The 10,797-nt window shown below is 49.5% G+C and overlaps 1 protein-coding gene and 1 long non-coding RNA gene across 2 annotated transcripts in view; both read right to left on the reverse strand.

Moving 5' to 3' along the window:
- CARINH (colitis associated IRF1 antisense regulator of intestinal homeostasis) overlaps window positions 1-758 on the reverse strand; it is a 6,861-nt gene extending 6,103 nt beyond the window's left edge. The window contains 1 exon segment of the mRNA XM_027767651.1: window positions 729-758. Within this exon segment, the coding sequence (XP_027623452.1) occupies window positions 729-758 (30 nt within the window).
- A 1,250-nt stretch (window positions 759-2,008) lies between these two features.
- The window catches only part of LOC102496835 (uncharacterized), a 71,114-nt gene continuing 62,325 nt past the window's right edge, over window positions 2,009-10,797 (reverse strand). The window contains exon 4 of the long non-coding RNA XR_337141.3: window positions 2,009-2,874. This is a non-coding gene — a long non-coding RNA (uncharacterized LOC102496835). The remainder of the gene's footprint in view (window positions 2,875-10,797) is intronic.

Genomic DNA, 10,797 nt, shown 5'->3' on the forward strand with positions numbered 1-10,797 from the left:
CCTGCAAATGTGTTTTTTTTTTTTTTTTAATCTTTGTGAAGCATGAATTATAGAGAAAAATACACAAACATATGTTCAGTTTAACAAATAGTCATAAGGCAAATACCTATATAACCACCACCCAGGTCGAGAGATAAAACATTAGAACCCCCAAAGCCCCCCATAGGCACCTATCCTAACCCTCCCCTGTGGTCATGACTAAATAGACATTTGTGGTTATTTCTGTACTTTTTATAGTTTCCCCTCCTTTGCACATATCCTTCATAATACAGTCTTATTTTGTCAGCCATTAAACTTTTTTTCTTTATTTTTAATTTTAAAGAATTATTTAATTTTTTTATTGTTAGTATTTAATTTCCTATATGGCATGTGCATTTACGAGAGAGAGAGAGAGAGAGAGAGAGAGAAGCAAGCCGCCAGGTCCAGGACTTGAATCACAGTCAGCCATGTAACAGTCTAGTGCTTTAACCACCATGCCACCTGCTGGCCCAGCTGTTAACATTATTATGAAAGGAATGACATAGTATCTATCTTCTGTGTGTTTTGCTCAACATTATGCTGACAACTTGTTCATCATTATGGTATTATTATCCGATATGATCGTGTTATATTAGGCTGTCAGAAAAGTCAGGACGTATTTTTCTGTTTCTCTGTGCAAACATGTGTCATGGCTTTCCTGAAGACCCGATGGTTCCTGCACGTCACTGCAGGAGTACTGCATGACTTACTTGCTTGTACTCTCTACTGGTGACGGACATTTGGGTTCTTCCTCGTGCCCTGTGACTATTCTGGTGCTCAAGGGGATGAGCGTGGTTAGAATGGGTTCTGAGGAGTGGGACTTCTGGTTCATATTTTCATCTTTCCCAGATCACTTAGGTACTTTTTAAAAAAGACTTATTTAATTTTATTCAACGTCATTATTTTATTTCATTTTTTTTAAGGTGACCAGAGAGACACAAAGAGAGAAAGAAGGAAAGTGAAAAGGCAAGCCCCTAGGTCTGGGACTCAAATCGCTGTCAGCCACGTGGGAGTCCAGCCACCTTAATTACCACACCACCTGCTGGCCCCTGACATACTTCTAAATCCTGAAAATATTCCTCAGGGAAACGGTGCTGTGACACTAACGCCACGTCCCTGGTAAGATAACTGCGGCTCAGAGGGGGAGAGTAACCCCAGGGTCATCCGGGGTAGAGGAAATGAGGTATGGTTACCCTTACAAGTTGGACCTTCCCACCCTCTGTCTTCAGAACATTGTCCCCTCTAGCTCAGCCAGCCTTGTCCCCTCTGGCACCTGTGGCTGGGCCTCGCGGTAGCAGGCTGCTCTCTGGGCACCCGTAGGCTGGGGCCCCGCAGTAGTAGGCTGCTCTCTGGCCTCCCTTACCTCAGTGATACAGTTGGGTGGGGATGGGAGGAGGTCGAGAAAGAGGAAGTGGAAACCAAATACGAGGGCCGCAGAGAAGTCGGTCCCCAAACCTCACTGTTTCACCAGCACGCTCTGTGGGAGAGGAACGTGCGAGCTGTTCGTGGAGCATGCCTTGAAGGCGCCGAGGCCACAGCTGCAAAGGGTGCTACTGAACAGGCTGCCACCGTGCACTGGGGTCCCAAGGTATAAGTCACTCCATGCCAACCCCATGAAGTGTAAGTGTCATCATCCCCATGTCACAAAACGAAAACGCGGAGCTGCAGAGATAGGAGCGGAGTGGCTGGTAATAGAGCACCATGGTGAACAGCGTGGAATCCGGACCCGCCGGGTTTAAATCGTGGCTTCCTCGCTTTGTAGTACAACCTCAGGCACACTCATAAGTTACCTGACTTTCCCGGCCTCAGTTTCCACATCTTTAAAATGCTAACTGGTTCCCAGGGCTGTCAAGGAAGTTAAAAGACAAACTGTGCAGAAGGACATTCATCCAGTTCCTGGCACGAAGGAGGAACCGGCGGGATTAAAATGAGCAGAACTGTGAGACAGTAACTATTACTGAGCCCGAGGCTGACAGCCCGTGCATGGGGGTGGGGTCTAGTCCTGCAAGCGAAGACCAGTCGTGAAGCTGGCAGTGCTGGTCTGGGGCCGTGTGAGCACTCAGTTGGTGGAGTGCTGGCCAGGTGGACTCTGAAACTCGGGCACCTGGGCAGTCCTGCCCACAACCTGGTCCACCTTTGTCCTGGCTCTCTACCTATCTGTGGCTGCTCCCCAGGGCAGTGGCTTCCGGCAGAGGCTCTGAACCTCTGCACATGTGGAAGCTGCAGCTCGGCTTGAGCATTGGCCTTCGGGAGGCCGCACTGGCAGGCGGTGACAGTGGCAGCCAATGGGCAGTGAAGTCTGTTGCTAAGGTCACTGTGAACCTTATTTGGCGACATGGAGCTGACCCTGCATTCACCTCTGAGAACCCTGGGAAACGCCAACCACAGCTGTGAAATATGAACGTCTCAAAACCACAACTGCATTTCCTTTGAGAAAAGATTCGGCTCCATGCTCCAGCTTGCTTCTTGGGCTTGAGCCTTTGGTACGATGGCTCACAACGTCCAGGGAGACCGGCCTGAGTGTGAGTCTGCTGCAGGCTGGTCCTGGGCAGGCCCGGGCAGGGACTCTGGCACTGGTGGCTCCAGGACCCAGCAGGGACCTTGCAGACTTCTGTTCTCACCCTCACAGCTGCCAGCCCCTGCTCAGGCCCCACCACACACACCCGGAGGGCTGTTCTGGCCCCACTTCCTGCAGCCTTGGGAAGCTGGCTGGTGTGAGGAAGATGCATGGCACGCAGGAGGAAGTGGCTGCCCGGTGCTCTTGCCATCTGCGTCGGTCACACTGCTCTGGTGCAGCCTGCAGCTCAAACGGCTGGCGGTTTCAGTTTTTCACCTCCCTTTGACGCATCTTCCCATCTAACATGAAATAAGTAGAACTGTTGTCCCACCCCAGACAAATGTGGACGGGAAGCTAGGCCTTCAATATTTCCAAAATAATAGCCCCCATCGCCTCACGTTCCCACAGCACCCCCAAGTCTGGGAGCCGGGCTCCCGTTTGCCACCTTGTTGGATCACGACCCCGGCTGAGATAATACTGGGTACCGAGGACTTCGATCACAGCTACCGAGGCCCCTGCCTCTGCAGTCCAGCCCCTTCAGGACTGAGCCCTCGCCATGTGTCAGGAACAGGAATTAACTCGAAGAACTCACTGTAATTGCTCCCATTTTACAGAAGGGAAGAAATGAGGCAAAGCGAAGTTCAGTAGTTAGCTCATGGACACACAGACGGGGCATCACAAAGCTGGGGTTTTATCCCAGGCAGCTCAGTTCCACAGTCTGTCCATTATCTTCTGTCCTATTGCCTTCTACGGCACACCCACGAGAACAAGCCCTGACAGCTGAGAGAGTGAGGCTGAGAAGACTCGAAGGGTGATGTGAGGCTGAAGTCAGGCTTGCTTCCTTGGTCCACATCTCCTAGAGGACTGCCTCCAATATCCTTCAACTATCTCCCCTGACCCCAACTTCTTTTTAAAAAAAGTTTTAAAGTTCTTTCTTTCATAAGCAGGAAAAATAGAGACAGATAGACAGAGACAGGTACCCCAAAAGGGTCTTCACAGTGTGATCCACTCCCGGCTTCAGGCAACCTCAGATCAGGGGCATGTGTGTGCCTGGTACACTCAGGGAGGTCTCCGGACACGCGCCAGGGACCTTGCCATGTGGGGCAGCCTCCTGGATCACCGAGTTACTGCCATGTCACTATCCAGTCTCCTGCTTCCTCTTTTAAAAGTCATTGTCTTGTCCCTATACCCAGCTTGTCCCCTCTTGACCCACAAGCAAAAAGTGGCTTTTCTTTCCTTGGGTGGCCCAGGAGCCAAGAGTTCCTGCCTATCTGGAAGAGGTGACGTGAAGCCCATCCATTCAGGGAGGGGAGCAAAGCCAGGGCTGTGAAGGGTGTGCACAGAGACTCATACCCATCCCAGCTACCTCACCTGCCCCCTGGTTAAGCCACAGCTCTTTAGAACTGCCTGCACACGTGGGGACCACAGAGCACCCCCTGGGCTGGGGGCTTGGAGCTGTGGGCAGTGGCATCTGAAATGCCACATAGCTGGGGCCCTTCGGGCCTGCCCTCTTTTACTGAACACCTGCACAAGTCGGGCACTGCTCCAGGCATTGGGGACACACAGCGAACAACACGGACCCGATTCCAGGCCTCATTCAATTAGCTCCGTGTGGGAGGCAGACGTTAGACGCACAGCTCTATCTGACCACGCCGGAGCTAGTAGAGGGTCTTAGTCCAAGAAGGAGTGCATGGAACAGGCAATTGCACCCTGAGGGAGAGACTTCAGCTGAGGCACAGGGCAGGGTGGGATCAGCAGGTAGGGACAGCTCTCGGCTCTCTGCAGGCCAGTCCCCTCAGGAATCCTGCTGCTTTGGTGAAGGCTGCCCTGCTGGTGCCGTCAAAGTAGCCCAAAGCGTGCCTGTGCTGGCAGTGGCCTTCGCCGCGTGTGTATTGGGGTGGGGTGCGACTAGCAGGCAAGGGAGTCTTGGGTTTTTTGATCTTTGATCCACAGTTACATTAGAACTGTTTGAAAAAGCACCTCCTTTCCAAATCAAAGTCCCAAGTGTGCATGTGGGGAGCCCAGCAGGCCCAGGGGGTGAAGGCAGCCAGGATGAAATGGCCCAGACTAACCGACAGCTGGACCCCTCCTCAGGTACCATGGAGAAGTTTTCTGCATCAGCACGGGACGAGCTGTTCCTAGAGGAAACCCTCCCGGGCTGACAGCAGAACAGGGCCTCAGAAGAAGCTGATGTGGCGCTGCGGCCCCTCCATGCCCTCTGTAGACCAATGGGACGCCAGCACTGCCCTCTCTGGACTCGCTTCTCCTGCCTCTGCTGCTTTCTCCCTCGGGGACTGGAAAAGAAAACCCAGCACCAAAGCTGCCAGGCTGTGATTTCCAGTTTCATTTTCCAGTTTCCAGTTTCCATTTAGAAGCAGCTCTGTCCTTTTTCCCTTCCCCAGGGCACCATGGAGGAGGTGAGGGAAGGAAAAGGCATCTGGCCAGCGCCCTGCTCCCCCAGGGCTTGCGGAAGGGAGCTGGCAAAACCCTCTGTGGGGAGATTGTTCACTGCAGATTCCTGGCTCTCCATTCTCTGAGGCCATAGGTTTATGCCCTTTGGTGGTTCGGAGGTGGCCTATGGACCTGGCCTCAGAGATCATTAAACAGCAGGAGCACACCTGAGGCAGGGCCTGGAGAATGTTTGTGAAATGCTGAGGCTTCCCTTTGGCAGCCCCTGCCTCTGTCCCCCTGGCCTGCATCTCAGATGTCAGTTCTCCAGGACCTGAGGGCTGCAGGAGCCCAGACTGTGGTCCTCACATAAGCGTCTCTTCCCCCACACTCTAGAGTTCCCTATAAGCTGCTAATTTGCAGCAGGCAGTAATGGAAACAAAACAAGAAAGAAAAAATCTATTAAAAGCTCTTAGATCCTTCTCCTCTGTCCATTGCTCCATTTATTTGCAATTGATAGCCTAATTTCAAAAGGATTTAAGGACATACGAATTTTTCCCTCTTCTCTGTGTGCACGTGTGTGCGCATGTGTGAGAGCATGTGGGGGCTGGGTCTTCCAATGTATCCTTGCCCTGGTTTGACCTCACAGAGAGCAGGTGGGCAGGTCCTCAAGCCTGGCAGATGTAGACCTTTCCTAATCTCTAGGGCAAATTTGCTCTTCAGTGTTTCTAGTATCAGTTTTTGATCAATCATTAATAAAAGTTGCAATAAAAAGATAATCTTTTCAGGACTGGGCTGTAAAGGTCCTAGCTGCAATCTTAAATAAACTCTTCTGTGGAAGCCTCAGAGCCAGGGGAGAAGAGCTGGGTATCTGGCTGAATTTGGGGGCAAATGAAAGCACCGTCCGTCTTTAATCAGTGACAGAGACATGAACCTCAGCCGCCTGAGTGCCTATGGCCTCTTGCTTCTCCACCTCTCCTGCCAGTGAAGCTGGCAATGCCCTGGCTCCTAAACCAGGTGGCAAAGCTGGGGAAGGAGGCTATAGCTGGGCCCAAGTGTGAGGGCTCAGGGGTACTCTATGGAGTCTAACCGCTGCCAGGGGGCTCTGAGGCCAGGCCCATGGTAGTGGAAGCAGGAGTGGCCCCAGGACCCAAAGAGTCCCGTAGTGGAGGGAGCCACTACTTCTCATGGCCTGGCTTATATGGCTACAGGGCAGAGGGAGTCTGAGACAAGGAGGTGCCACACTTCCTGTGGGAGAGATAGAGGCTCCTCCCCAGGGCCCAGCAGCGGGCTCAGGCTATGGGGCCCTCACTTCTCTCTCAGCCACAGTGGAGGGGGTGGCTCTGCTCTTGGAACATGAGGCTGCTGGGTTTGGAGAGGCTGGAGAAGCAGGATCTAAGTGCTAGGGTCAGCAGGGACAATGTGAGACCTGGCACTACCTCCAAGAAGCAAGGGACCAAGGCAGCATGGAGGTGACCTGAACCTCACACAGCCCAGACCAACAGCGTCCAGAGAGCCGACACGCCCAGGTGGCACAGCTAAGAACTCCTTCCGATGAACTGCTGGGCCTGCTCTGGATCCCCCGCTTTTAGATACATAAAAGAAACGAACATTTTTCAGGGCAGTGCAGCTCTGAGGGTGCACTGCCAAATTATTCAAAGGCCTGATATCCAGAACAGGGACAGAAGGCTCCGGATGGCTCCAAGAGAGAAAGCAGCACAGTGGGAATGGCCCAGGGAGACATGGGGAGACTCTTTCTTGTAAGGCCAACAGGGAGACACACACACATTCACACACACCACATCACAGATACACACCCACACATGCACACACACACCAGGTATACATATACGCACATACATCAATGTACACACACACACATGTACACACAGCACAAACACATACATATGCACACATGTGTACCCATGACACTACACACACAGGCATGCATATTCTACACAGTTGCACACACATCCAAATATAACTCACATGTACGCACATACAACATACATGTACCACACACACACCACAATATATGTATACACATAAATCACACACGAATGCATGCATGCACGTGAATGTTTTTGAGAGAGAGAAGCACAAGCAAAGAATGGAAAGATGGACACTGAAATTTTAACAGTGGCGTTCTCTACCTGGTATTTGTGAATGATTATAATTTTTTTCCTTTTGTGCTTATTTTTTCTCAAACTCTGTGAAATAGCCAAGCTATTTTTTTTTATTATGGTGAAATATACACCAAATGTACCATCTTAATCTCTTAAATGTACAATTCTGTAGCACTCAGTACAGTCACACTGTCGGGCAGCCATCACCTCCATTTCCCTCTCGAACTTTCTCATCTTCAACGTAAACTCTGGGTCCATTAAACACTAACACCCTCTGCCCCCTCCTTCCAGCTCCCTGGCAACACCATCCTACTTCCTGTCTCTATGAATTCGACTAGTCTGTGTATCTCATATAGGTGGAGTCAAATAATACTTGTCCTTTTGTGACTGGCTTATTTACTTAGCATAATTTTTAAAAAGAATTATTTATTTAATTTTATTTATTATTATGTTTAATTTGCTATAGGGTATGTGTGCACCAGAGAGAGACAGAGAGAGAAAGGAAGTAAAAAAGCCAGCTGCCAGATCTGGGACTCAAACCACAGTTGTCCATGTGGAAGTCTACAAGCTGGCCCCAACATAATGTTTTTAAGATCCATCCATGCTACAGAATGTGACAGAATTTCATTCCTTTTTAAGGCTGAATAATATTCTGTATGTATATGCCACATTTTGTTTATTCATTCATCTATCAATGGACATTTGCATTGTTTACACTCTGGTGACTGTGACTAATATTGCTTTGAATTCTTTTGCGTATATTCTAGAAGCCAGATGGCTGGGTCATACAATAATTCATTTGTTTTTTGTCTTTTCATTTAAAAAAAAATTATGATTTGTTATTTACATTCCTTTTACCTCTCTATAGCACACAATGTATTCTTCTTTCTTTTACTTTAAGGTTTTTGTCATAGGGCATGTGAGAGGGAAAGTGAGAAATCACCCCTGTGGGGAAGGCCACTCCACAATCCCTTCTCCTCCATTTTCCTCCTGGGATTTTGGGCATACATGCACAGGTGCCTGGTGTGATTTTAAAGCTGCCAGGTCTGGGACTCAAACTGCAGTAGACTATGTGAAAGTCCCATGCCTCTACCACTGTGCTACTTGCTGGCCCTAATAATACGTTTTTCAAGGCATGCATGCAGTATGTGACAATCAAATAAAGAATATTACCATAAATATCATTTTCAACAGAGAATTTCACAATCTTGTATCAGATAGAGTTTCTTCCCTAATTTCTTGAGGGTCTGCAACATTGTTTTCCACAGTAGCTGCACCATTTTACAATCCCACTAGCAATTCACAAGGGTCCCAAGTTTTCCACATCCTTGCCAATGCTTGTTATTTTCTGTGTCTGTGTTTTGTTTTTGTTCCTTTTTTTTTTTATAATATAACAGCCATCCTAAAGGATATGAAGTGGTATCTTACTGTGGTTCTGAGTCATATTTCCTTAATCCAAATTAGTTATTAAAAATCTAATTCTATATGAATCAAATACCTTGTCCCTTATCTCTCAATAACATGGATCTTCCTTCCTCTTCTCCTTTTTAGTACTTATTCTTTGCATTATTTCTTTTAAATTGTGGTAAAATACATAAAATTTACCACCTCATACAGTACAGTACAAAGTATATTCACATTGTTGTGCCCTAAACCAAATACCTTCTATAATGTGGAAAAGAAACAAAAGGCTATCTAGAAAAAGAAGAACGTGGTGAATTCTTGGACCCTGGAGATGTTCACGCAGGTGAGATCGGTCTTGCAGGGTCTTTCATTCATCTACTGAGCACTCACCAGGCTGGGCTCCAGGCGAAGTAGGGAGCTCTGAGATGAGTGTGGCCCGTTTTAGCCTTTGTGGGGAGCAGTTAGACTCAAGGGCTGTTGGGTCAGATGGGTACCCTGTTGTATGGGTGCAGTATTGGGGAGGTGGCACAGATAAGGTCGCATGTGAGCTCATGCCCAAAGAATAAGCAGATGTTTGCAGGTGCCCAAGTGCAGAGGAAGGAACTGGCTATGCCTTTGGGCTGTGGCAGCACATATCACAATGGCCATTACAGAAGCAGGTGTTAATATACTTATCTTGGGACCAGTAGATGGTATAATGGCTATGTTGCTGGACTCTCACATAGTCAACCGTGGTACAAGTCCTAGACCCGGTGGCTTAAACCTCATGCTGGGCATGTGTGCGTGCGTGCCCAAGATCCTGAGAGGAGAATGGAGGAGAAGAGATTGTGGTGTGGCCATCCTCCCTGGGGGATTCTCCTTTCTGTCTATCTTTATCTCTCTGGCGAGCACACGTGTCCTATAGCAAAAATCTCTCTTAAGAAGAAGAAGAAGAAGAAGAAGAAGAATCAATAAGAATAAGCCTGTCTTCCTTACTTGATTACAAGCTACATGAGAGTGGTACTGGTGGTCTCCTTCATTGTTGACTCCCCACCATGCCTGGCACAGGTAACTGTAAAATAAACACTTGCCGAATAAATGAGTGGATGATGAGAAGGAGAGAGATGTCTCTTTCCAGAGTCTTGACTGTGAGAGGTGGACAGCATGGTGGCAGCCAGTGAAGGGGCCTTGGAGGACCCAGGTCTAGAGAGTGGAAGGACAGGATGGCTGGGGAGCAGCCCCGGAAGGAAGGAGAAAGGCTGGGAAGCAGGCCCATGGACGGAGGAGTCTCTCTTTTTCTGAGACTCACATGGCCAATGTGAAAAAGGCAGAAAATATCAATTGTTGGCAAGAATGTGAAGCTAGAGTTCTCCTAAATTTCTGGAGGGAGCATTCTTCCTATTATTCTAGGTGCAGACAGCACTCGTTCACTGGTTGGTACAGGCTATCGTTTGGGCCCGTCAGGGGAACCCCAACATCTGCACTTGGACTATCAGACACGGAGGGTTCCATGCCTAGAGCAGTTTCCAAGATGGGCCTGGATTCATGGGACATGACATACCCAGAGTCCAGGGTTGGCTCTGTGGCCACTAGGCTCAAAAATATCAGCTTTGCTGCTGTGTCTCCTTGCCCTTCATCTCACGGCATTCTATTGGCAGGTCTTCAGCTGACAGAGGTGGACTCTGCTCTTTTCCAAGAGCTCATGGGATGGGTGTGGAGGACCTGGCTCCTCCCAAAGAGCTCTAGGCACTGAGGAAAATTCCCCCAGGGTGTTCACAGCCCACTGTGGCTCTGCCTGCAAGGTCTCATGACACCCAGTCCAAGGACTGGTATCCCAGCGCCTAGCTGGCGGTCCAACTCCAGCCTCATCGCACAGCATGCCTTGCCAACTCTGAGTGTGGCCCGTGTGCTGACACAGAGCCCACACAGGGCAGCTTGGCTTGACCCCTGAACAGCTCAAACCTGAAGGAAGGACGATGCTGACTCTGCACTGTATGTATATTCACTGTATTTTTCTTCTCAAGTTAAAAGATGTCTTCACTGAGTTACCAAATGGCACTTGACTCACTGTGGGGAGCGCGGAGACGTACCTGGCATTCCCTGAGATGAGGTCACAGCCCAGAGGCGTGGATGAGATGCACAAGATGTAGCAATGGGGGCTCAGTCAAGGCAGCATGTCAGCCAGAGCCCAGGCACATGCTTTATTGTTTTGAGAGGTTTTCGGCTACAGGGCGCATGTGCTTGCCGGAAGGACAGAGACAGAGAGACAGAAAGCAAGAAATCACCCCCCCCCCCCCCCGGGGGGAGGGCCCGCTTGCACCCCCC

The sequence above is a fragment of the Tupaia chinensis genome, unplaced genomic scaffold, assembly GCF_000334495.1.
Source record: "Tupaia chinensis unplaced genomic scaffold, TupChi_1.0 Scaffold144346_1, whole genome shotgun sequence".
Lineage (NCBI taxonomy): Eukaryota > Metazoa > Chordata > Mammalia > Scandentia > Tupaiidae > Tupaia > Tupaia belangeri.